Raw genomic sequence first — 26,927 nt, 5'->3', positions numbered from 1 at the left:
TTTACAGTGACCTCCAAAGTAGCTTCTTTGCCAGCTGTCACAGAAGGTGACCTAACTGAATGCACACAGAGCCAACCATTGCATCTCCTCGAAGGAAGTCTCTAGTTTTCATGAGTTGTGTAGATAAATCTGCAGTAATTACTAGCCTTCACACGTTGTCGCTAGCCTATCCACCCACATGCACTAAGTCACACGTTGATGGCCAGAAAAATAAAGAGAACCAGCTGTCTTCCAGTTAACAAAAGCTTGCATAACTGTATACCCAGAAATGTTTCTTACTCGCCATCGCTACCCAGCTGAGTGGCTTCGTGCAAGCCTAACTGTCTCCATGCCTACCCTTTCAGTCTCACTCCTGTATTACACACTGTAGCCCAGTCACTGCCCCTCTGTTTCACCTCATACCCCCTGGTTTCCCTTTATCTGCAAACTGCCCTAGGGTAGGGACACTCCATCACACACACTTTAAAAAAAAAAATCAAAGCAAAACTCTGTTTGCTATTTTAGGCTGGAAGATCAGACTAAGAAGCTTCAGAAGGACATGAAGAAAAGCACAGATGCAGACCTGGGTAAGTAGCATTGATGCTCTAAGTGGGAACAAGGGCTATAGGGATTTTACTCAAGGTTTTTTGTTGGCCATGTGTTGTGGAACTGGAGATTTATCCACAGTCTTTTGAGAATGCTCCTTGATGGTAGGAGCATTTTGTTTTATGTGAGGACTGTGGAACTGAGGCTAACCAATGATTGAAGAGCAAATCCTTTTAATTGACCAAAAGGAAAATTATCCAGGGAACCCTGGCTAATATTTGGCTTGGCTTGGCTTGGCCATGATACAGTGATAAGCATAGGAAGTAGTGAGCAAGCTGCCTGCTGGCGCTCTCTCTCTCTCTCTCTCTCTCTCTCTCAACCGACACAGCTGTTTGCTTCTAAGATTTCAGAGGGAAACATCTGGCACACAGGTGTGTACTTATTCTGCATACCAACCCCATCCTGCTCTGTTAGCTTCTTAAGTAGGAACTCTGTTCAACCGCATCATACAGTATGGAATTTAAATAAACATGGGTAAGGTGACGAGACTAAACAATCTGGAGACAGAAACTTGTAGAAAAGGAAATTACAACCACCAGTTAAAGAGCATGGCTGGGCAGATTTAAGAGGGTTGCATATATTTTCCCATGTCCGCTGGTTGTCAGAAAGCTGGTGTAGCGCAATAGCTAAGAGTCTGAGCTGTTAATCAGAACTTCCCTCAGTTTAGATATCATCTCTGCCATGAACCTATTCAGTGGTCCCAGGCGATCCACTGAGGACACAGTCCTAACCAACTTTCTAGCAGTGAGGTAAAGGCAGTGCAGCTCCAAGGTAAGGGAACAAACATTTCCTTACTTTGAGGAGGCCTCCGTGACTGCCGCCCAACTGCAGGATGCAGCACCTGCTGCTTCGGCACAGCTATGTCAGTGCTGGAAAGTTGGTTAGGGTTTTGGCCTGTGTTTCATTCTTCCCTATCTGACCTATAAAATCTTCCCTTTAGTCCCTGTATAGGAATAAAGTTTTCTTACCTTACAGCGGCACTTCCCAAAGCCTGTGAGCCCCCCTGCTGCAAATGCAGCGCATAGCTCCCATAAGTTGCGGGCATTGTCATCATTGCCAATGATCTTTGGGTTCAGAGAGCGCAACGCTGCACACAACAGTAAGAGGTTCAGGGTGGGCTTTTTTCAAGCACATGACAACCATACACAGAGCTACACCCGTAGAGTCTCCTGCCACTGCTTGTAGCATCGCATCATGGTCTCCTGCTGACCGATGGGTGTCCTGTGACACCCCTGCACGTTAGCCACGCTACCCCTGAGAGCCACGCCTCACAGATTGGGGACCTCTGCCTTACAGGGTTGTTGCAAAGGTAATATAATAAAGGAAAAGATTGTGTAGCCCCCTGCACACTCAGAAAGCACTGCACAATTGCTAAGTATTTATTATTATGAACAAAAAATGAAGTCCATCATTCCTTAGAACACCAAATCATCAATTCTCTTTCATCCCCATTCCTTGAAAAAAGGTGAACCTTGTCCAGGCAGGGTGACAGGGAAAATAAGTTGTATGACGCCTAAAACTAGAAAATTCTCAAATTCAATTTGATTGACAATAAAAGTTTTTATGATTGGCAGAATGGGTGAATCTAACATATAACTTAATGAGCAGATAATTAAGCTCTGTGCAGTGCAGGAATTGGAGGGGATGAAGTTTTTTTTCCCCCCCCCCCCTCCTCAATATGGCCCACAAAGTATGAAATAGCAAGCCCTGTGAAGGCTGGCCTTGCATCTGTTCATTTGATGCTGTCTTAAAATAGGAACCTGTGCACATCTCATAGTGTGTGGACCCAGTCTGCCTGATCATAACCCAAAACAACAGTATAGATCAGAGGTGTCAAACTCGTTTCGTACGGAGGACCAAAGTTAGCATTCAGGGCTTCAGCGGAGGGCCGGAAGTGACGTCATTAAGCAGAAAGTGACATCATTAAGCAGCTAATGGCCAGAAATCAGACCCTGTTCTCATATAGAAAATTATTAACTGCAAAGGTCATAAGAGAAAGTAAGCAAATCTTGATCATGTTTCAAGATTTGGGAAAGTCCCATTTTCATGTGGACTGCCTTTTCAGCTGTAACACCTTCGCAGCTGAGAGCCTTAGGGCCAGATAAAAAGCTTCCAGGGGCCGCATCCGGCCCCCGGGCCTTATGTTTGACACACCGGTATAGATTGAGCCTTGGTGTTGTGCTCAGTTCCTATTTCAGCCTCCGTGCAGTGTACAAAGCCCACTGTCCATACACTGCATCCATTGTGAGGACACATAGCAGGATGGGGTGTGAGTGTGTGGCAGGCATGCTAGGCAGCCAGGGCAGCTGTGATCCCCATTGCCCTTCACATTTAGAGCCATGATTGCAGAAGGCTCTGCTGTTGTCACAACAAAAAGTGTTATGTATCTGTGTGCATGCAGTGAAAGTACGGATGTGCAGAGTTGTGCCCCTGTTTCTGAAAAAAACAATTTGCTAGCCTTAAAAAAGTCCCTTCACTAAGCCTAGTAAGAGTTTCCTTGCGGTGGATTTCTCTCCCCTCCCTTCCAGTGGGCGTTTTCAGCTGTATCACTTTGAGCCCCAAAGGAGGCTGTGGGAGGACTCTCTTCTCCCCCTTCCTTCCAGCTTCCTGGCATCATTACAAGTTAGCTCAGGCCCTGTCCAGAGAGTGAGAGATGATATTGCATTTAAAGGCATGTCATCCCTAATTACAGAGTGGGGACAGGAGCCCTCTTATTCTGCTCGTCCCTCCTAGTGGTGAGCGGAAACTAGGACAAACCTAAACCTGACCGGATGGGACTAGGCAAATCTAATTACACAGTTAGGTCCTCTTGAGGGTCCCTGGAACTGAGTGAGGGGAGGCTGTCACTGGAGTGACCTGCTATAATTCGCTTTTCCAAGGTTCTGCAAAAGCTTGGCACAGCACAAGCTGTGCTCTTTTGCAGTTATTTTTTTTTTCCCAGTGCCCTCTCCTTCCATTACTTCCCAGTGATGGAAGGCTTATTGTTTACTCTGCCTGTGCTGTCATGTTAGACTTGGTCAGCCTTGGGTCAAATCTCCATCTCCTGTTGCAAGCAGTTCTTTTTCTACATACTAAGTAGGTGCTGAGTGCATAGAAAACTGTGCCATTTCTCCCCATTCCATCATAGCAGTGTGCAATAAAGCAATACATGCATTTGAGAAATGAACTCTATACAGTGTTTTGTATGTTGAGGTGATGGTGTCTGTTACACGAATTGTTTGCACGTTTGCAGCAGTGCGTGTCGGTGGTAAGTGGTAAGCCGGTGTGCAGAGCTCAGAATTGGGCTCTCAGTCCTGGGTACATTAATCTAGACTGTAACCTTAATGTAACATTTGCTACATATTGTCTTTCATGCAGCTCTCAAGAAAGACAACAGGCTAACCTGAGACATTAACTTATATCCCTAGGCAGTTTTTTTCAGTTTGTCTCCTGGTGAGACTATCCTTCTTTTTGGCTAAGGTCCTTTGAACAGCATCAAAGGGAGCACCTGAGCACTTCTGCTGTTCTGCTGTCAGACAAATCCTGGAGCTCCTCTCCCCCTTGATCATACTCCTGTTCACCACTCCCTTAGACATAGCAGTGTGTTTTGGGGGGGGGGGGAAGTATCAGGTGGGGTGAGTACACTTGATGGATTCCTCCTTCTCTATAGACCTTTTCCTTGTGTTAAAATGAAGTTGTGTTTTCATTTTGAGTAACAGTGGCTGTACAAGGTAACTTCTTGTTTTGCCATCTTGATTCATCTTAATAGTAGAGACACTAATGGTGTTTTTACAAGATTCTTGTTTGTAGATTAATGGTTAATGCAGCATGTAACTTCAGAAAACAACATTTTGAGTTCAGACAATAGTTCCTAGAAATGCGGTTGATAAAATAGAATGATAAAGGATTGGAGTAACTGGGGGACAGCAGTGTGTTGTCTACTTGCTGTGATCAAACTTTGTCTTCAAGGTCTCAAAGTTCTGCCATTGGTTGGCAGCTTTGCCACAAGGTGAATTTGGTATCTGACCTTCTTTTCCAAGGGGGAGGGGATGATTCCCTCCCAGTCTGGGAAACACTGGGCATGGTTTTTTTTCTAAAGTTGTGAATGAGCTGTCTTTGAACACCCACAAACTGAGGTAGTGTGATACTATCATGGAGCATGGGAATTTCATGGGGAAGAGGAGCCTTTCCTGTGAAAGTGCCCTAAATGAGCTAAAGGACATCACCAGGTGGACCTCACTGCCGCTTCACCATCAAATTTAGGCTCCCTAGGCAAGCATCCTCCTGCCCTTTCAATCTGGTTCTGTCCCCACATCTGGAACCACTTGCAAAGTAAAATCATATTCAGCAAGGTCCATTCTCTTGGAAGTAAGTACCACTGTGCTCTTTGGAGTTTACTCTTAGGTAGGTGTGCATCAGAGTGCAACCTCTGCTTTACCTTCATTATCTTGTCACAGCTGCCACAAGATAATTTTTGCAAAACTGCTGGAAAGCTGCGAAAGCTTAATAGGCTGCGATTTGTTTAGTTGTGAAAGAGCTGCGGTGAGATTAAGCGGTGCTTAAAAGTCTGTTGAGAAAAAGACAGCGTCTAGCCACCCCTGTGCCTATTTTAAAGAGTGCCTTACTTCTGCCACATTGTAAGTGGTGCATTTAAATAGTATGGACTTGATTACATATGAGTGATTATCTCGGCTTTTGCACAAATTCATTAATAGCTCTTCTTCCAAGGTATCGGTTAGTGTTCCTGGAAAGTTTCCCATTAACATTTTAGGCACTGCTAAGAGTCTGCTCATTGTGTTTCAGTTTGTCTAGGCACAGAATAATGAACTGAGCTCCTGAGAAGCTGAATTATTAAACACTTGACCCACACAAGAGTGTGTGTATCTGGCCTTTGAACAGTGACATCTGGGTTCAGATGCAGGCTCTTTGGGTCAACCTCAGCAACTGACTTGCTGTAAGCATTAGTTTTTCCCTTTGGTAAAATGAGAGTGTTGATGGCCTACCTCCTAAGATTGTTGTAAGGGTGAATGAGACAATTGTTATGAAGCACTTTGCATACTGAAAATAGGTTTGCAGCATGAGTAATGAGACCAAGCTGTGATTTGAAAAGTCCCTAGTTCAACTGTCACCTCTGCCATGAACTCAGTAGACTACCTTTGGCAAGTCATGTGCTCTCATTTTCAAGCCTGCATCTGCAATATGGAAATGATAACACTGACGTATGTTAAAGCTGGAGTTCCTAAAGTGTGTGTAGCAACACCTTGGGGTGTCATGGCACACTCACAGGGGTACTGCAGGATGTTGCTGGTGGCTCCTCCTACCTGTTCCCCTGGTCACCACCATCTTGAATCTCAAAATCGTGCAAAACTTGGGTGCCACCATCTTGGATCTTACAAGATCCAAGATGGGAAGAAGAGGCTGCAGGGGTGTCATGACCAGGTGCGTTTGGGAAGCACTGCCTTGAGGGGGCCATTGCTTTTGCAGAGTGGCTCCCATACATCTACCTGTATTATTGATGCAATAGTGAGATGTTGAATCCTGCCGGCAGACGTTTTGAGCCTGTGTGTAGTGCATGTTACACCAGCTCTCTTCTGTCAAGCCTGAAACTGTGTCTGCAACTCACAGGGGCAGAACCTAAGCTTCTCCAGTGGCTTTGCAGAGTTCAGATTCACTCAGCAGTAGTTCTGCCTGGGGTGCAAACAAAGCCACAGAATGAACAAGGGGAAAGAATGTATATTTGGCACCACCTTGAAGTTAAATGTTCACTGATGGTTTCCAGTCACAGCCTGTGTGAACTCACTTCCTGTTGATATTAGTGTACTTTTTATTAGTCCTAGCAGTAATTGGGCAGCTTTTGTCGCTAACGGACTTCCTCTTTTCCTGGGCTCGGTTCCAACTACAGCAATGTCAAAGTCGGCTGTGAAAATCTCGTCTGATTTGCTGTCCAACCCACTCTGTGAGCAAGACCCCAAATTCCTTGAGATGGTGACAGCCCTGGACACTGCCATGAAGAGGATGGATTCCTTTAACCAAGAGAAGGTGAGTTCCAGAGAGAGGATATGTGAGCAGATTGGAGGGCAAAATTGTGTTATCTGAGGATGGCTGCGGCCGTTGTGCGCTTTTAGCTTCTTTTTACTCAGAAGAGTCCATCAGATTTGTTCTAATTTGATAAAGGCCCTGTATGCACAAACCCCAGAATGACATTAGCTTTACATCAGGGGCTGCATGGCCAGGACTGTATTGCAATTTGCAGAATCTGGTGTCCAGCCTTGGTTTCATCTTTCCACTATCTTTGAGTCCCAGTTTTTGATTTTTACATGTGATACTGCCTTTCACTGACCATTTCACTGACCTTTCACTGGCCAAACAAAGGTGGAATGACTTGGTCCATCTAAGTCAGTATTGTCAACGCTGACAGGCAGCTTCTCTCCAGGAACTTTCTCTCCCCTACCTGGAGACATCAGGGATAGAAGTTGGGACCTTCTGCATGCAAGGCAGATGCTGTGCCACTGAGCTCACAGGCCTTCCCTGAGGGCAGTGCTTCCCTTTCGGAACTAAATGGTGGTGACAAGTTTTGCATCATGCAGTTATGTCACTGTCACTTACTTCCAGGTTTGGAGACCTGCAGCTTCCCTACAAATGGCAGACAAATGCTCTGAGCGAATGGGAGGGATTTTCTAAGTGCATGAAAACCATACACGGGAGCTCTCCCTGCCTCCTGCCACCGTATGCAGGGTTGCATCTTGGTCTCCCTGCCAGGTGGCTTGCATCCCAGAATGCGGCAGTGAGTGCCTTGCAGTGCCCCAGGGTGTTGTGATGCACAGTTTGCTTTATGCTGCCCATGTGCAGTGGAATTTGGCTTCTGCCCTGAGCACTTATCCATAAACACTGTTTGTGTTGTGGTCCTGCTGCACGTCTCCTTGTATAGCACAAGCACGATTCCAACCATCTCCCTTGAGAGCTATTTTTAACTATTTTTCTTCCTCTGACAGGTGAACCAAATCCAAAAGACAGTCATAGAACCCTTGAAAAAGTGAGTAGCAACATTTTTGTATGAAGTGCACCAGCAGGTGCTTTTGCAATTCTTACCAGAGAACATAATTTCGCATGGGGGCGAGTGATACGTGTCCCCCTCCAGGCATTTTTGTTAAACCCATGAGAGCGTATGAATTTCTGCAAAACTCGGCTTGCATTTGAGGGAGGAGGGGAATCCAAAACATTAGTAGCAAGTATGAAGAATCCCAACTGCAGGTGTTTTTACTTGTTCGTCAATACATCCACATCCCTGATTCCCCCTGCCCCCACCATAGTCTACCTTGTTGTTTCTTTTACCTATGAGGTTAACAAAGTCAAAATAAGGATGTGTTTGAATTAGCAGGTCTGCCAAGCACAGTTTGGCATCTCTTTGTTACTCATAAACACAAAAAGTAGATTGTTTTGTAGAACTAAAGCTGCAACCCTGTAAGCACTTACGTGAGAGCAAGTCCACTGAACTCATTGGGACTTGCAGCACAATCCTGTGCATGTCTATTCAGAAGTAAGTCAGCAATCTTATGTATGCTTACCTAGGGATAGAGTTAGCCCTTCTAAGGAAACATATGTAGGATTGGGCTGCGCGATTCAGAAATTTACATTGGTCCTCCATCTCATAGTATCCTTTTAATGTGGCCTGCAGTGTAAAATACATGGAGAGTCCTCTTTTTTTGGCATGGCTTAGATTAGAAAATGCATAGTGAATTTATGCATGGGAGCCTAGGAAAGAAATCACTGATGTCTTTAAAGCCTAATTTCTATTAAACTGATTGGGGCAGGATTAGAAAAGGGGGATCAGATTCACAGTGCTCCTAACCCTTTCTTGAACTGATTGAGAGTCTTGGGTTTGTGTATGCTAAACTGATCACCATGTGTATAACAGAATGGGATTTTTCTCTGGTAAATTCATTAGTCATCTTAGGTTTCCCCCTCTCCCTTCTATGACATGTAGTTTGGACTTGCTTTCTTAAGTAATCTTGGAGCTATGTCTTTTTGCAGTGTCCCAGAACTGTTTGTATGTTGCAGTTCTGGGGAAGAAACCCAAAATGTTATCTTAGGTTCAGAATTTACTCCCCGGATAATCACAGGTGTTTTTTTTTGCTTCGTTTTTTAAAGTGACTTCCTTAGACTGGTTGTAGGGGTCTGCATGAAAGCATAAGCAGTGAATGCCCAGCGAATCTCAGCAGTCTGAGGAATTTGAGCCAGATTTCCAGGGGTTGGTGGGTGAAACTTCAGCTTCTTGTGTAGCTTCCTGCCTCTCCCCATTCTTAGCAGACCCCAGAGCATGTAATGAAACCACCTTGATGACGCTGAGTAGGTTTGGGTCTGGTTAGTGCTTGGCTCAGAGACCATCAGGGAACCCCATGTACGCTTGAACTCCATGATGGAAGGAGGGATATCATTTGTAATAAGCAATAAAACAATAGTAGCAGAAAAAGGGCGCAATCCTATCTTGCACTGGAGCAGGCGAGCCAGGAGGCTTGCGCTGTATCCAGCAGAAGATAGGACTGCAAAGTGGTTCAGCCGAAGGTAAGGGGAAACCACTGCAGCCCCTATGGGTCTCCTCAGACTTGCACCACCTCAGGAGGTGGCACAAGTCCAAGGAGAGCAGAGCAGGCGTTTGGGCATTACAGCCTCCCACTCCCTGCCCACCTGCCCTGGGAGTGCCCTCCGCCCACCCACCCCCGCCCCGGAACATCTGCCTCCTCCCTGCCCACCCCAGAGCCTTGCGTCGGCCAGCCTTGGGTTCAGCCGCTGTGTGCCAGTGCACCTTGCTCCCAAGGAGGCGCAAGCGTGCTTTACGGCCCAACTCATTGTTAGGATTGCACTGTAGATCATGCAGCATTAGCAAATCATGCAGATGTGCTTGGGATGCATAGTGTAAGACTAGCTGTGGAATGCCGTCTTCTGTTGTTGCAGAATTTGAGTTGTCTCAGAGCAGATTTTGCCTCTAAGCACAAAGAATGCACAGCCCTGTGGATGACACACTGGCCTCAGGATTTTCTTGGTTGGGGGACTAGTGAGTTGATGGTCTTGTCTTTTGGACAAGGGACTTAGACAGCTTGGCCTTGTAATCTCTTGCAGCTCTTGTGCTTTCTGGGAGTTTTGTCATCTTTGTGCTGGAAATAGCATTTCCCCCTCCCTAGGCGGGTAGAATGTGAAGGTACTCTATTTCAAAGCATGTCCTCTGCCAACAGTATCTCCAACCCTGTAGACATACTTTTATCCTTGTACATCTCTGAACATCTTTTCTGTGTCTTAAGTCTTATTAGCATTAGCTGAAGCTATAAGCAAGCATCAGAGACTCCTTAAATGTTTAAGGAGAATTTCACTTACTACAGCCAAATGACTTCAGAAAGAATCACGTCTTTATTACAGGGAGATAGTTTAGGAGAGAATAAAATGACTTTAATAAGACAGTGAGTGAGGGAAATTGCTCAATAACAGCTTTAGTTTACAACTGACATTTTTGTTGTCTTTAATCCCAAGCAGGAAAGTAAAATACAAATTGCACACTTTAGTATCATGAGCCAAGCAGTTGAATTTTCTGAAATTCCAGAATTCCTTGCAGAATTTAGATTCTGGGACATCTCTGTGCGCTCTCTCTCTCTCTCTCTCTCTCTCTCTCTCTCTCTCTCCCCCCCCCCCCTTCCTTTGTTCAAAACAAGTTTCTAACTCTCATGGATATGGTGATATGTTTGGAAACTTAACAAGGCAGAGTTTGCTGAGGGAATCTAGTGTTTTAGGAGTCTGTACGACTTACAGCCTTGCCTCCATCAGGGTTTTTCTTTTGTACATACCACCTTCACTGGTCTATCTCACCTTTATTTATCACATCTCTTTTCGTCCATGTGTTTTGACTCCATTTAATGTTTATATTGGATTTGTGTTGGAAAGCACAAAAACTGAATAACCTCATACAAAATATGCCAGCTTTTCAAATCTACTGTAGCTTCCCACTCATTTTAGGGGTGAGGGAGTTACCACGACATGTGGGTTCAAACCAGAGCCATCATCTAGGAAAGCAGTTCAGGTACAGAGGTGGCCCAAGCTCCCCACCACCACATCAGCCACCCCTTGGAGGCAACTCTAGGGCTTGTCAAAGCTGCAGTTATTTCAGTGTCAAGGAATAAGTCTGTGACTGACTTGGCCTTCTGCATTGATTCAATCTGAATGATTACTGGAATCAGCTTTTAATTATATAAAAAGGAAAACAAATGTATGTTTTTGAAAGTTATATTACTTCTTGTCTTTCAGATGATTTTTATTTAAAACCAGTTGGTTAAGTCAACGTTGTCCCTGAACAGTCTAAATGCGTGTATGATAAAACCTATACCGGATTCCCAGTGAGATGTAACATGTCCCTAGCATTGCAGGTACAATTACAGTGATATATAGCTTAGAATGAGCCAGAAGTATGAGGACACTAGTACACTAGTGACACTAGTACAGTTTGTGGATGGGGGACACATTTGAAGAGGAGGCAGATGGAAAAGTGTTGCTTAAACTTTCTGCCAGCCTCCCAAGAACACGAATAAGCCCGACTGGGGAAGGGCTCAGTGCACACAGGCCAGCTGACCACTGCAAATACCTGCCCCCACATTGAGATCAACCCAGAGAGAGAGAGAGAGAGAGAGAGAGATTTAGGACCACACACTTGTTGTCGTGAACAGCCCCCTCCTCCTGCCATCCTGTGTTGCAACAATTAAGGGAGGCTGTGGTGTCCTCATTTTATTCCCATGGAGTCCCATGGTTGAGACTCCAGAGCGAGCTCTTGGCTGCTCTAGAAGTTAAATGCAAACACAACTTGGGTCCACTGCCAGCTCTTCAGCCCTTGGACCACAGTGACTCTCAAATCTGAACCACAGTCCGTGACTGCTTGTCACAGGAGTTCAGACCAGTTCTTTGGCTGCGTCCTCTTTCTTGGTTGCTGTGTTTCTGTCCTTTCCATGGTTTTTCATCCTTGGACTTCCCCGTTTCTAGCCCCCTAATGTTATTTCCCCCCCCCTCCAGTTTTGCAGGTTGAGTGCAGAAACAGCCTGCATTAGATGCGTTCCTTGAGTTTCACATTTGAGTTGGCTGTGCCTTTGGGTGAACTTGGATGTTTCCTTTCCCCTCTTTATATCTGTGTGTGTGTGTGTGTGTGTGTGTGTGTGTGAGAGAGAGAGAGAGAGAGAGAGAGAGAGAGAGAGGTTTCTGTACGTTTTTTAAGGAGCTGTGGGATCCATCTGGGTATTAACAAGAGGCTCCAAAGATGCGCAGGCCTATGCCCTTCCCTCCTCCTGATTAAGGAGCACTCTCGTCATGTGTTTTGGAGATGAATGCAAAACTGCTCTGGGGTTCTTTCACTTGTTTCCTGTTAGGTATTACCCTCCCAGGGGAGCTCGTTCTCCCTAGCCTCTCCCAGACTCGCCTTGACCTAGAAATGGGCTTTGATTTCTAACAGCTGTACTTCATTACTCCCTTCAGTGGTGGTCCTTACAATTTATTAGCTAAAGACATAGATAAATTCAACCCAGGCAATTATCGTTAGTGGCAATATATTGTAATCAGAGTCGCATGCAGGATAAAAACCCCTATTCTCTGGGGCAGCAGTACAAAGCTCCAGGAGGCGTTTGGCCCCTTGCCGAGTGCAATCGCTTCTCTTCAAAAGCAGCAGCTGACTCAAGGGGTTGGGCCCAGCATCCACATCTCCCTGGGTTAGGATCAGAAGTTGTTCCTTTTTCTTTTTCCTCAATTAAAGCAGTCCCCTTGTGGGGAGTTGCTCAGGGTTAATTCCAGTGCATCTGAGTTTTAAGTGAGAATGTTACGTTCTTTAGTATGTGGGTTGGGCAGAAGAGACCTGAGCAACATGGGAAGATTCACCCCAGATCCAGTTCATTGAAAAGTCAGCTGTGCATCTGAGCTTATGCTGCAGCCACCAGTTCACCTTTTGCCCTACGGTGGGTTTGGGAAAACTGACACAGCCTTGAGTGCACCTCCTGTGGACAAGCCACTCTGTCCTTCGATGCTGACGGCAGCACTTTCTACCTACACTGGAGAGTGGGATGAAAGAGTCAAAGAAGCTACTAGGACGTTTTGTGTTCAGCAGCTCATACAATGCCTTCCACATTATATGGTGAACCTAGGAAGTTGCCTTCTGCTGAGTCAGACCAATGGCTGCAAGCTCTCCAAAGTTTTATACAGGGTCTTTCCCAGCCCCACCTGAAGGTTTGAACAAAACCTGAGTTTGAACAAAAGAAACAAAACCTGAGTTTGAACAAAAGAATTCCCACCCCCTGATCAGGCCAAAGGCCCATCTAATCCAGCTTTCTGTATCTCACAGTGGCCCACCAGATGCACACAAGATACCTGCATTCTTGTACTTCCTTGGATCTGGCATTAGAAGATTTGCATATACCCATCATGTCTTGTATCGTGTGATGATGGACTTCTCCTCCAGAAATCTGTCCAATTCCCTTTTAAAGGCATCTAGGGCAGGCGCCCTCACCTCATCCTGTATCAAGGAGTTCCACGGGTTAATGACATGCTAGGTGAAGAAATATGTTCTTTTGTCTGTCCTGTCCCAACACTCAATTTTAGTGAATGTTCTCTGGTTCTGATGTTGTGTAAGAAGGAAGAGAACATCCCGCTACCCACTCTATCCATCCCCTGCAGCATTTTATATGTCACGATCATATCCCCCCTCAGGTGCTTTTTTCTAGATTGAACAGCCCCAAATGCTGTAGCCTTTCCTCATAAGGGAGGTGCCCCAGCCCAGTAATTTTAGTTGCTCTCTTCTGTACCTTCTCCAGTTCCACTATATCATTTTTGAGATGTGGTGACCAGAACTGTATGACCAGAAGTGAACTCAGGACCTTCTGCATGCAAAAATGTGCTCTGCCACTGAGTCAGGGCCCCTACCCAAACCAGAAATCCAGGTTCTGTTGTCATTGCATTGATAGCAAACAATGGTTGCTCCTCTGCCTCACAGTGTTGGAGCCCCAGACCTGAAAGGTCCTATGGTTTCCTCAAGGCTTACTGGTTCCCACTCTGTCAAACTTCCAGTTATCCTGGTAAATTGTTGCCAGAAAAGTCAATGCAATGAAAGAGACCTGCTTTCTGGTCTTCTCCTTCAGGAGATCAGAATGATCACCACTGTCTACACTACAGCCTGAATTCTGGCAACTGGGAAGGGGCTAGCACAGACTGTGTGTGCTGCTCTGCCTTGTAATTCCAGGTTTGGGCCCTAATCGCTCAAATCAAGGCATGCTAGGCGTGACTTACATTGCTTTCCAGTGTGGTCTCCCAGCTGCTGGGCTCGGTGTTGCCCAAATGAGCACTGAAGGGAGCAGCTTCTGGGCTCTTGAAGCACTGGACAGAATGAGAGGATCCCTGTGAACTTCCTTCCACAGCAAGGAATGTTGTGATGTGTAGTTTGTTCTGGCACAAAGTCAGAGGGGAAGGGGCCAAAATAGCCATCCTCTTGACACAGTTGGCAGTGCTCAGGGGTCAGGCTGTGCTGACTCGCATAGGCAGAATTTATGCTTAGTCCAGCTTCCAGGTCAGGTGGGTTTTGTTGCAAGAGACCCAAACAGGAGGCGGGGGGGGAGAGAACCTGGAATAAGTGGCTATGGGGGGCATTTGCAGGCTGAGGTGGGTTGGCAGAGCTGGTGCTGCAGATGTTTCTTGCCATCCTTCTGCCTGGGGCCTTTTGGATTCCCCCATAAACTTCAGCTCCTGAGTGCACTTTTGGGCAGGTTTCCTCTGCAGCTGGAAACCAGTGGCAGGTGTGAAAAAAATCTCCTCAGTGCCAGAGGCTCATTGGTTGTGTGAATGACTTCATCAGACTCTTGTTCCTTCAAGCCAGCCAGGGCAATGGTTCCCATTTCAGTAGCACTGCCTGGGCTCTGCTAAGGATTGCAGCTTGTGCTTGCCCACATATGCAGTGAGTATATGAACCCTCCCCCCTTCCCACTGTAACCCCACAAATCTCATCATTTAATCGCAGTGTCTGAGTCTGTGAATCTTTCTCTGACAGTGAAAGCAGATAACCCAGCCTTAAGGCTCCCTGGGTGTGTGTGTGTTGGGGACCGGAAATGGCTAAAGCTGCTTTCATGTCCTTATAGGCCTCTAATGAGGATTTCATGCAGAAAGCTAGCCACATGGCCTTGCCTCTCCCTGCCCCCCCCATTTGCACACTCTCCCTCATCTGGGGGCTCTTAGCCTTAATCCCTGGTTCCCATTGGCTTGAACTGTCATCTTATTTTCTGTTGCTTTTTTGCTGTAGTCAGAAAGGATGGTTTTAATTTCCCCTTCCTGGTGGGTGGACAGGCCTGCGACGGACGTGTGGGCATGGATTGCGGAATGGCAGGCATTCCTGAATGGAGCCCAAGTGCTTTGGCCTAACTCTGCACCAGCCTGGCTCTGTCTCACCCTTCCCTTCCTCCCTGGTTTCTTTTTTTTTTTCCCTTCCTCTTGTTGCCTTTTTAGGCTGAGCTACTATTTTTTCTCTTGATTTTCCAGACTTTCCTCCTCTTTTCCTAAATCCTGTTTGTCTCTGCAGTTCCCCGTTCCTGCTCTGTGATTCACTTGCGTCTGTCTTTGGAGGGACACACTTTCTTGCTCCTTTTCTTATGCTCCTGGCACACACTCGATGCCGCACATGCTTTTTAAAGGAACCCCAGCTGGTCAGATTCTGGACTTAGCATTGAATGGGTGCTGCTGCCGAATAGCTTTGTGTTGCTGCTCCCGGCCTTTCACAACTCAGCAAAGGCGCAGGCCATGTGTTGCATACATGCTACATAATTTGACAGCCCAGCCTGAGTGCGGAAGAATCGTTGACAAAATGTTTCTCGGAAGGGGAAGGTGTTGTCAAGGAGGAATCTGATGGAAGTGGGGAGGTCGCATGAAGCACACCGAGATAATGATGGCACTTAACATTTTCTCAGCCCCTTGTGTTTTGAAAGCAGTTGAGAGACAGGCAATTCAGATTGCCCAGTGCGTGTCTTAACTGTTTCAAGAAAAAGGGAATGCGCTGCCAAGTATCATTTAGTGAGCATGGCTAGCAGTCACCCCCACCAGAGCAGCAGTTGAACACTTTTTACTTGCTGCAGATTGATAAGGCATGTGGGTTAGATACCACCATGGTCTTTTTTTTCTGTCTCAGCAGTGCGTTTGAAGCTGCCCTGTCCTGGGTTGAGTCACGGGCCTTCTAGTCAGTGCTGACCTGAAGCAGCTGTCTCCCGGGGTCTCCTGTCTTTCCCAGTCTAAGATGCAACTGAGTTTCAAGGATTGACCATGGGACCTTCTGGATGCAGCCTGTGTGCAGGAGCTGTGGCATAAGTGTATGTAGTGTTGTAGTCTTAAGCTCATTCAATACCAGTATGTTACTGTAGTAGGGAATGAGAACAAAATACTAGGTTTTGTTAGTGAAATGCAAGTTCTCACACTTATTGCAATAACGGCACCAGTATTGAGATTTTGGTAACACACAGATGTATTTAAATCTAATTGATTGATTTAAATGTAATGAACAATTAAAACAGACTATTAATGAACTGAAAATTCTGGTTGACAGCCAGAATTGGTTGACAGTCAGAGTTGTCAGCAGATATTCACTTTGATTGTGATGGTAGGAGATGCCACCCCTAAGCGAGTAGTAAGTGAACCTTCCAATTCCCCCTTTCCTAAAGTAATGGTGATTGTTCTGTTATAGAGATCACTGTCTCCTCTAGTTTCTTTTCTCCCTACCCTTGGAGCAGTGCATGGGTGTAGCAAGCCCTTGCCTGCACACAAGCAGCATCTCTTCCTCTCCCCCACCCTGTTCTCACAGAGGCTTCTCCCTGCAGAGCCACAGTGGTAATGGGTCTGTGGCAGTCACTGTGTTGCAACTGGAGGGAGAGAGAGAGGGAGAAAGTTTCCATTTCCAAGTAACAGACTTGTCAGGCAGGTTGACTAGTTAATGAATCCAGCAGCGGTGGGAATCCTGATGGTGCTTTTATCTTTTCGGGGCACTGTCTCTCAATCCTCATCCTTTAATTATGGGAAGCTGAAGGGAGGAGACAGATTCGAAAAGAAGAGGCAATATTATTTATAATTCAGAGTATGTTCTAAAGTCTGATGTTCTTTTCCTCCGAAGGTTAAAATGTCACCCTAAGCATAGTTTCCATTATACATTTCTCCCCACTTCCAGTGGAAGGGAAACAATAATTTTCCATCTCCCCATGCATCCGGCTACCCTTGGTGGTTGTCTTTGAGCTACTGGGATCTCTCCACTCCCCCTACCCATTCCCCACATCCCCCAGAAGATTCTTCAGAGGAGGCAAGAAGTGATTCCAACTTTCTCTGAGCCCAGGAAAACCGATGTGGGTCAAAACCCATGTGGCCCTGTAGCAAATCTTAACTGAGGTTCAGCCTTGCAATTGGCAGCTTTTAATGGTCTCTTTGCCTTTCCTAGGAAGGTGTGTGTCATCTCTAGTCTTTACTGGGTCATTGGTATCAGGGCTTGCATAACAACACACCTGAAGCAGGAGGTTGGGCATGTGGCCTTTAAGCCCTCCTCCAACTCTGATTCTATGAAACCTCAGCCCTCTAAGCCAGTGCTTCTCAAACTGTGGTTGGGACCCACTAGGTGGGTCGCGAGCCAATTTCAGGTGGGTCCCCATTCATTTCAAAATTTTATTTTTGATATATTAGTCTTGATGCTATCAAGGTATGTGACAGCATTTGGGGAAATGTTACAAACCTTTACTTTTAGCAAACTACTCTGTATATTCTTTTAACAATGATGGTCAATGGAGGTGAGTGTGGGTAGGATTGCTAAAAATTTTCCGGTTTGATGATGTCACTTATGGTCATGAACCTCACTTCCGGTGGGTCCTGACAGATTCTCATTCTAAAAAGTGGGTCCCGGTGCTAAATGTGTGAGAATCACTACTCTAAGCTGTTTCCAGCTTCTTCAGGGGCTTCCTTGCCCTGCCTGGTTGGCTACCTGTTCCTCAGGTTCTGTTTTTGTTCTGCATCCCAGCTTTTCCCGCACCTGCCTGAAAGGACCAGTAACTCATTGCGAGAGCCATGTGTTTTGCATCCAGAAAGTCTCTGATATCTCTGGATAGAACTGAGAAACATTCCTTTCTGGAGCTCTGAATTACTGCAGCTGGTCAATACAGACAATGATGAATTAGATGGACAAAGGGTATAAGGCAGTTTCAGTCCCAAGAGCCTTCTGCGTGTGGAGCAGGTGCCCCATCCCTGAGTTATGCCACCTCCTTGCACTTAGGTTTTGCTTCCTTGATGTCCATTTTTCTGTGACTTTGGCCCTTTTGACAGTGAAAGAGTACACATAAATTGTGCTTTGTCCACAATGAGAATGTCTGTGCCCCAATTATGCATGGATTTCTTGACCCAGCAAGTAATTAATCTGAGGAGCTCCTTGCCACAGGATGTGGTGATGGTGTCTGGCCTACATGCCTTTTAAAAAGGGATTGGAGAGATTTATGGATGAAAAGTCTGTCATCACAGGTTACAGGCCATGATGGGTATGTGCAGTCTCCTCTAGAAGTGGGCTGCCTCAGAATGCCAAATGCAAGGGAGTGGCAACATGATACGGATATCTTGTTGTGTTGAGTGCTCCATGAGACATCTGGTGCATCACTGTGAGATACAGAAAGCTGGGCTAGTTTAGCTCTCGGCCTGATCCAGCAGGGCTCTTCTTGTGTTCTTATGATCATCTTTCCCTCCTCCATGGTTGCAAGCCACATGACGTTATGCCACACTTTATTCTAACCCCAATGACACCCACTCTTTGCCACATAATGCCTTGTTTTAAACTGCTCACATTCTGCAAAAATGTCAGTGTCAGCAGCCTAAGAATCAGCACTGCTAATTTAGCCAAATTTCCTCAAAACAGTTCGTTTTGCATGAATGTTCTTAAGTTCGCATGGCTAATTTTGCACGACTGGCTTGGTGGGCAGGACCTAGCTTTGTTTGGTACAGAAGGGGAGACGAATGCCACCAACTTGGGCAGCATCTGATGGTGTTCTAGTCTTCATCTGCAAGCAGGCTCCTCCATGCACTTCCGTGATCTAGCCTGCCTATGAAAAGCTGTTCTTTTGCTTATGAACATAATGATTCAGGTGGTCCAAAGGATTTAGGATGTGTGTGACATGTTAAGTTATGGTAAGTTATAGAGTTTGGGTGTCTTCCCCCCTACCCCTCCTCCTTCAAATATGGTGTATGATCCTTGCATTTGGAGCTCTTATGAGACAGCCGTTGCTGTGTCTGCAAAGTAGCTGCCTCCTCAGTCCCTGCTCTATTGCTATTTTTAAAGCAATCTGTTGTGCTGTGCCCCTCCATTAGTGCCTGGAAAAACATCACTTTGTTAAATCAAGGCTACTAGAATGCTGTAAGCAGGAAAAACAAACAGACAAGTTAATTAGTTTTTAGGAACAGATTTAACTCGAATGTAGCTGAATTTTGTGTTGAAGTTAATGGCCATATTTTTGTGGCCTTTACATAAACTCTGGCAATGTCTTATCTCAAGAGAAGATGATTATGATGAGTATAGCACCATTATAGACTTGGTGCTTTGTAGAGTAACGCAAGCAAGAAATACAGTTGGTTGCTCCAAGGAACTGAATGGGAGCAAATGCAGCTGCATGTGCTTAGGCTTCATTTTGTTTTGTGGCGGGGATGACAGGGTTAAGCCAAAAGCATCACAGACACAGGCCAAAGACCCGTCTAGGCCAGCATTATGTTTCCCACAGAGACTCACCAGCTGTGTCCGGGAAACCCACAAGAAGGAGATGGAAGCACACCTCTCACTCATCATTACTCCCCACAAACTGCCACTGATGTATCACCTAACCCTCAAGACCAGGGGTGTCCAAAGTTTTTGGCAGGAGGGCCACATCAGCTCTCTGACACAATGTCGGGGGCTGGGGGGGAAGAATTGATTTACATTTAAAATTTGAATAAATTTACATAAGTTTACATAAATGAATATATTAAAGATGAACTTATATGAATGAATGAAGGTCTTGCAATAGCTCAAGGCCTATACAAGGCCTTGCACAAAGCAAGGCTGGCCTTTTCTTTGCTGCCACTACTGCATCATGGACATGAAACAGCAAGCAGTGGAGGGAGCCCTCATCCCACAGCTCACGCAAGAGGTCAAACAGTCATCCTCACTCTGAGAGCAGTTGCGTTGGGCTAGTGCGGGCTCCAGCAAATCTCCGGAGGGCCAGAGGCACATTGGAGACTGGGGGTTCCCTGAGGGCTGCATTGAGAGTTTGGGTGCCTCGGGGTTTGGGCACCGCTGCTCAAGACCAATAGCCAGTGATAGACTTGTTCTCCCAAAATTTGTCCAATCCCCTGTTATAGCCACCCAAACAGCCAACCATCATCACATCATGTCACAATGAGTTCCACAGACTAATGATGCAAAGAAGTGCCTCCTTTTGTTCATCCTAGATTTCCCGCCAGTCAGTTTCATTGGATTACCTCTGGTTCTGGTATTATAAGGAAGGGAGAAAACCCACTCTCTGCTTGTTCGCTCTCCCCTTCCCTCAATATCCTGTATGGTTTTATAAGTCATGTGTGTGCTCCCCCATTTGTCTTTTTTCCAAGCTGAAACATTGGTTCATGGATGCAAATGAATGATCACTGCTGCTGATTTAAGTTTCAAGGATTTTTGAAGTACGGTATATGAAGAGAGAACTCGCAGCCCCCTCCACTCTTCACATGTGTGACCTGTCCTGTTTTCAACCCTTGACCCTGCCTGCCACTGCAAATCCCCTCCACCCCAATCCTAGGCTGGTTCAAGAGTGGGCAGGGAGGATGTGCACCCCTGCGGTCCATCCCATCTGTGCCTTTGTTAGCTGCCAGCTGTTGTGACTTGGGCTGCCTGGCTCAGGCTTGCAAAGGAATGGTAAAATTGCCCTTGTTTTCTGGGTCCCATTTCAGCTTTTTGTGTGCTTTGGTACTACCTTAATGATGTTCAACCCCTCTGTTCAGAGGATCAGACTTAAACATTGTTATGCATATACAGAAATTGAAATGGTCAACTGTTCAATGAAGTTAGGCCTGTTTAAAACCTAAGAGAGTTTGGAGAGTTGATAGTTGTCACAATTGGGAGAGAGGCAAAGATTGCAGTGTTGCCTGTCTGGAGTTGCTCTTTAAAAACTGGCATATGGTCTTAAGTGGCCAAAGTTTTATCCCTTTCTGTCCACACCATTTCCCCCAATCTAAATCTCACTCTGTTCTCCAAGCCAGTATTTGTCCCCTTGGGGAAAATCCACAAGAATCTCCTCTGGCCAACAAAGAAGAGGAGCTTCTTCTAATTGAGATAGTTTCTGGCCACTAATGAGTCTAAAGAGTGTGCAACATTTTGGGGCCCTCATATGCCAAGTCAGTAACAAGGCTGCCTAATTTTGCCCGGACTGCATTAGCTGGCATTAAGCTGCGGTGCAGGCTCTCAACGGTTCTGATCTCATAGTGTTTGGTAAATCTCAACTTCTCTTTCTCAGACGCGGGCAGAAGATTCTCCCACCTGAAGTTGCTTGGGCAAAATTATGGAAGTAGGACACTGAGTGTATGAGAAAACGTAGGCAAAATGGTATTAATTGCATAATTTGCATAAACAAGAGCTACTGTAAGGCGGTGACTAAGACACGGAATTGTGAACCAGGCGGCCCTCCTCCCCTCCCCCAGCTCTGCCACACAGTTGAGTAGGTAGCCTTAAGGAAGGTGCCATCTCTTAGCCCATCAGCTGCAACATTGGGGGCAGCAGTGCCAATCTGCCTTACAGAACTGTTCTGAGCATTTCTCTCTCTCTCTCTCTCTCTCTGTGGCTCATTGAATATTCAAAGTGCTTTATAAACGCTAAGGATTATTATTTGTTTCTTGCAGTAACAGAATTTAGTTTTTTTCTTATAGTAGAACACTTCATGTATATATTTATGTTCCACCCGTTTCCCCCCCCCCCCATGGCACAGTAGCTAGGAGTGCTTGGGTTCAGAGTCCTCAGCTCAACTCATCTGCACAGTGCAACAAATATGCATGCAATTAATTTCTGGGCTCTGCCTTCGCAGTGCCTCCGGTGCTGACAAATTGTTGGTTCTCATCTTATGGAGATAAGCCACAAAGATCTTCCACGGAAGCTGTGCGTAAAATAAATGTGTGTGAGCAGCAGTAGCACCTTGAGGCAACTGGTTGGTGCTGTCTTTGTTTGATTCTTTGATTCCATTGCAGGAGCAGGGGGGAAGGGGGCTGCTGCACTGGAGGGAAAATGCTCAGTCAACGCAGGCATCGCATTCAGCACCAAGGAATTTATGATATTTCTAACGAGCTGGAGGAATGACATCTAATTGCCTTGTGCTAGTTGCACCAAATTAATGTGATTTGCGCATCTGGTTTTTACAATGTGTAGCAGGTGGCAAGCGTTGCCCTTCCTCTCTCCAGTATCCTCTTCCCAAAATGGGAACTGTTGGACTCTTAAAATTTGGATTTGTGGCTCTGTGATTCCCGGGAGCTGGATGACTCCTTTCTTTATTTTAACAGCCTCTTTGCTACTAATATTGCATTCCTCGTGGTTTCAACCCCTGGGGGCTGGGGATAAGAATAGGTCCTCAGTTTGGCTGTGCTTGTCGTAAGAGGCGACTAAACAGCCACCGGGTAGATGGGTCTCGTCGGCCTGGGAAGAGAAGGAAAACTCTGATCCCAAACCTCCACTGCCTTGTGGCTACATCCAGTTATGGAAAAGGCTTCAGGAGTCAACCTCGAGGCAAAATCCGGAGCTAGAGTCCCTGAGGCTGTTCATGGCTGAACACAGTCAAGTTCTGGCAACTCCTGCGACGCCGCTGGAACCAACCGTATTGGCCTCTGCCTTTCTATTGGACCATTTCAGCAACATGGAGAGGGGGGATTTGCTGCATGGGTAACAGCCTATCCTCCATACCTACTTTACCCAGGCTTCGTGCACTGGAGAGGACACTGTTCCAGAACCACCATTCAGAGCGTGACGCCATACTCTTCCGAGACTAAAGGATGCCAACATGGTTTCATATTAGTATGTTTTATTTTTCAACCTTGAGGCCTAGGAACCAACCTGCTTTGTTTTATTTTTAACAAACATAGAATTCTTCACACATGCCTCCGTATGTACCACCACACTGTGGGCTCAATCCTAACCCCTGATGTCAGTGCTTTCCAGCACTGGCATAGCGGTGCCAATGGGACGTGTGCTGCATCTTGCAGTTGGGTGTCATTCATGGAGTCCTCCTCAAAGTAAGGGAATGTTTGTCCCCTGACCTCAGAGCTGCATTGCCCTTGTGTCAGTGCTGGAAGGCGCTGACATAAGGGGTTAGGATTGTGCCCTGTGGTGCATGAATTTGACATTGAGGGGAAAATGAATTATGTCCCTTGCTATTCTGTTGTGGGCACCCCTCTAGGGCAAGAGGGGAGTGCTTCTTAGTTTGTGTGATTGTTTTGTGGAGTTGAAAGGTCCCTGCAGTTTTTCTGTGGTGGGTTATAAATGCACTTCCATGCAGCAAACAGGGTTCTAGCCATCACATGTCTCTTAAAGAAGATAATGGGGTCTTTTCTTCTGTGGTTGGAATGATCTCTTATCACAGGACCAGGCTTATCTTGTGTTGTACTAGTGTAGATTTTCAACTTGGAAATTTAAGGGCCTGGAATTCCATTAATGATGTTTGAGTACTTCAGCCCTTGTCTCATAAGAAATGTGAAATAAATACACTGTTGAAATATTGAAGTCACTTTTTGACACTCTTCCTCTGACACTCTTCAAAACTTGCATCTTGGGTTTAACTCAGCATGGAGTTAAAAATTTAGCAGCCTGTCAGGCTGGGTTTAACCCCATAGCAAATACGGGCAGCTGCCTAGTCCTCTTCTTTCCTCTCTCTCTGAGGGTTAGTGTCCCTTTAGCTTGCTCCTTTGAACCTGAGTCCTGTTCAGAGTGGAATTAAGTGAGGAGTCCCATCTGCTGATGGATAAAGATGCACAGAATGGACTTCAATTACCTTCAGTGCCTTTCAGTTAACTCTAGTGCATCTTGAACAAAACTCACAGTGACTGGCAGATGCAACATTCGGGGCAGTAGCATGGGCTTGCTACTATGCTATGCATAGGAAAGCCACAAAAAAGGTTCCTTTAACACTGTGGTTCCCAGTCTGTGCCCCGTGGCACACTCACAGGTGCACCGTGTAGCCTGTTCTTCCTGACTTGGTGGGCTGAGGTTGCTTTTAATGCATCCGTAGATCCCGCCCCAGAGTTCATTAATGAAATGAGGTGATAGCAGGCACCAAGTCCCTGCTTGAAAGCACCACAAAGGACATCTTGCACAAAAGCGCTGTGTGGCAATCTGTAACTAAAGACATCAGTGAGTCAGACTAACTTGGGCAGCCGGTGTAAATAGAAAACTAGTAGGTTAGAGAAAAGGCCAGATTGGAACCTTCATGCTAGTTTTCTTTGTGCAGGGATTTGTGCATTTGTATGATTGAACATTCAATCCTGAGAGTTCCCATGCAGGCTGAAGTGATGCAGCCCAGTTACAGGTTTGATACTTAGGTGTAGTTCATACTGATGATTTTCTTCTCTTATGGCATTAAAACACAAAGGAAGGGCCCTGGAAGTGGGGGGGGGGGGGGAGGGAGAGAGAGTATTCAGCAAGGCACTCAACTTGTATACACTTGCAGTATAAATCTATAGCAACTGTGGCATGGCTAAGATTGCAACATTAGGCCCTTAAATCAAAACCACGATTATTCTGAGGCTCTTGTCCTTCTTCAGATTGTGGAAATCTAAGTATAGAAGCAATTGTCAATAGCTCATATGTTTTAAATAATACCTCAATGCCTTTCCTGCTGTTCTGTCTTTCACACAAGCTATTACAGGTGGGCAGGTTTTATGGATTAGATTTTATGGCACAGCAGCATCTGAAATATCTTAAGAGCACAATGTGATATACCAGTAAAAAGGGTGGGGGCGATCTCTGGGTGCAAATTTTCCATGGATGTGGATCTCTGCTTTGCAAAGAAGTGCTTGAGGCCGCAGCATAAATCATGGATTTTAATTTGAAGAACACAGCCCTAACAGTACATTTCCCAGTTGGATCCAGAATGTCAGGCTTCATGTGAATGCGTTCTAAGCACTTCTTCAGAATTGATGGGCAGCCTTATGTCTGCTGCCTCTCCTGTTTGTGTGTGTGTGTGTGTGTGTGTTTTGTGACCACTGCTTACCCTACTATTTCCCAAGCACAGGCTTCTAGTCTAGATCAGGGCTGCCAAAACCCTGGCCTAGGGGCCACTTGTGGCCCTCGTGGACTCCCAATCCGGCCCGCAGGGAGCCCCCAGTCTCCAGTGGAGACTTGCGAGAGCCCATGCTGGCCTGACACAATTGCTCTGAGCATGAGGATGACTGTTTGACCTGTTTTGTGAGCTATGGGATGAGGGCTCCCTCCACTGCTTGCTGTTTCACATCTGTGAAGCAGCAGCAAAGAAAAGGCCGGCCTTGCTTTGTGCAAGGGCCTTGAGCTATTGCAAGATCTTCATTCATTCATACGAGTTCCATCTCTAATATATTCGTTCATGTAAATTTGTTCAAATTTTATCTGTAAATTAATTATTTTTTCCCAGCCCCCAACACAGTGTCAGAGAGATGATGTGGTCCTCCTGCCAAAATGTTTGGACATCCCTGGTCTAGCTGGAACACCTGATGGTTATCTACTTCAAGCATCTGTGCTAGGAAGGATCCTCCACCCACCAAATCACACCTACCACAATTTAAATGTGTCTAGAATTGGATCACTGGGTGTGAATGAAATTTGCAGCAATGGTGGGGGAGGGGAGGTTTGCTAAAACTCATTTTATGAAATATGTGAGATGGAAATGCATTGTCCTGAACTTGCCCCAAGAACACCTAGCAGCAAGAAGCAGGCATTGGTGTCAAGAATTTCAGATTACAGATGTCCAAAGAATAAACCAGTTCTGAACATGAAAAAGTTGTCCATCCGACTCCTGGGAATATTAATAAAACAGTAAATAATTAATTGTAGAAAACTGGGGCTATGTTTTTCTTTTCTATGGCCATTTCATTGTATTTGGGAACTAGTGTGGCTTGCTCAGAAAACATTGTGAATCTCATCTCAAGTTGCTTCAGTGTCTCAAACTTTTTCATATTTCCCTGAGATTGCAGCATTGGGAGTCTCTGTTGTCGAAGGGTGGCCGCAAATCAGGGCTTGCCATTTCAGGTTTAACGATAGACTATGGAAGCTGAAGAGAAGGGAGTGCAGCACCTTTGGGAGCATCACAGTTGACTGCGTGGTTAGCAGAAACTGTGGTCTGGCAAGATACCTAAGCTTGGGCCATGGAGTTGAGGAACGTTGTGTTTCAAGACCTCAGAAATGCGATGCTCTAATTGAAAGAAATGTTGGGGCCCCAAAGGGCAGGTGGAAGGTCTCACAACTACAGTTCTTTTAACTACTTTGGTGTGAAACTGGCAATTTCAGCACCTTATTGGGCACCTCTGAAAAGACACTGCAATTTTCTTCCTCGCTAGCATCTTTACTTGGCTAGTAATCATGATATCTTGCAAAACCTGAATTTTTATTGAATATTTTATATATTTTAAAATCTGTTATTATCCTTCCTGCTCCCTTGGGATGAGGCAAGCAAAAAATTTAAGGGTAGGATCAGTTCTCACATTACATTTTAAAGATATGACTGTTCTCTTGGGAGAGGCACCCAGAGCCAGAATAAGCCTCGGGCTAAGTAATCTGCAGAGTGGGGCCCTGTCTGTAGGACTGTGGATCAGGCAGTGTGAAGGGAAACAGCCCCAAGTGACCTGGAGCTAGTCAGTCCCTCTTGGCCAGCAAATGAGACTTTGTAATGCAAATCCATTTTGTATGTAAGAAAGTGCTACAAAAATATACTAACAACAATAGCAGCTGTTGTTGTTGTTTCATCTTGAGGCAGAGTTTATAGGGAGCGGTTGTAACTCAGTGTTTGCATCCCTGCTTTGCATATATAGAAGGTCCCAGATTCTGTTCCTGGCCTCTCCAGATAGGAATGGGAAAAACCCTTGTCTGAAATTTAATTTATTTTTCTCACATTTTTATACCACCCTTCCTCCAAGGAGCTCAAGGTGGTGTACATGATTCCTTCCCTCCTTTTGTCCTCACAGCAACCCTTTGAGGTAGGCAAGGCTGAGAGTGGCTGGCTCAAGGTCTCCCCGGAGGCTCTCCGAATGCCTTTTAAAGGTATAAAAATGTCCCAGTTTTAGAAAAAAACCGGAAATGACTTTTTTTGGCCTAAACAGCCATTCTGACTCCA

General features: G+C 45.8%; 1 protein-coding gene across 2 annotated transcripts in view; it reads left to right on the top strand.

Annotated features, from left to right (window-relative positions):
* BIN3 (bridging integrator 3) overlaps nucleotides 1–26,927 on the top strand; it is a 117,618-nt gene that overhangs the window by 69,830 nt on the left and 20,861 nt on the right. For both annotated transcript variants that reach the window (XM_066639193.1, XM_066639192.1), the window contains exons 4-6: nucleotides 505–566; nucleotides 6,467–6,603; nucleotides 7,557–7,597. In XM_066639193.1, the coding sequence (XP_066495290.1) occupies nucleotides 505–566; nucleotides 6,467–6,603; nucleotides 7,557–7,597 (240 nt within the window). The remainder of the gene's footprint in view (nucleotides 1–504; nucleotides 567–6,466; nucleotides 6,604–7,556; nucleotides 7,598–26,927) is intronic.

Source organism: Tiliqua scincoides, chromosome 11, assembly GCF_035046505.1.
Source record: "Tiliqua scincoides isolate rTilSci1 chromosome 11, rTilSci1.hap2, whole genome shotgun sequence".
In the NCBI taxonomy this organism is placed as follows: domain Eukaryota; kingdom Metazoa; phylum Chordata; class Lepidosauria; order Squamata; family Scincidae; genus Tiliqua; species Tiliqua scincoides.
Note: the sequence above shows the minus strand (reverse complement) of the source record. Positions and strands in the feature narration are given on the sequence as shown.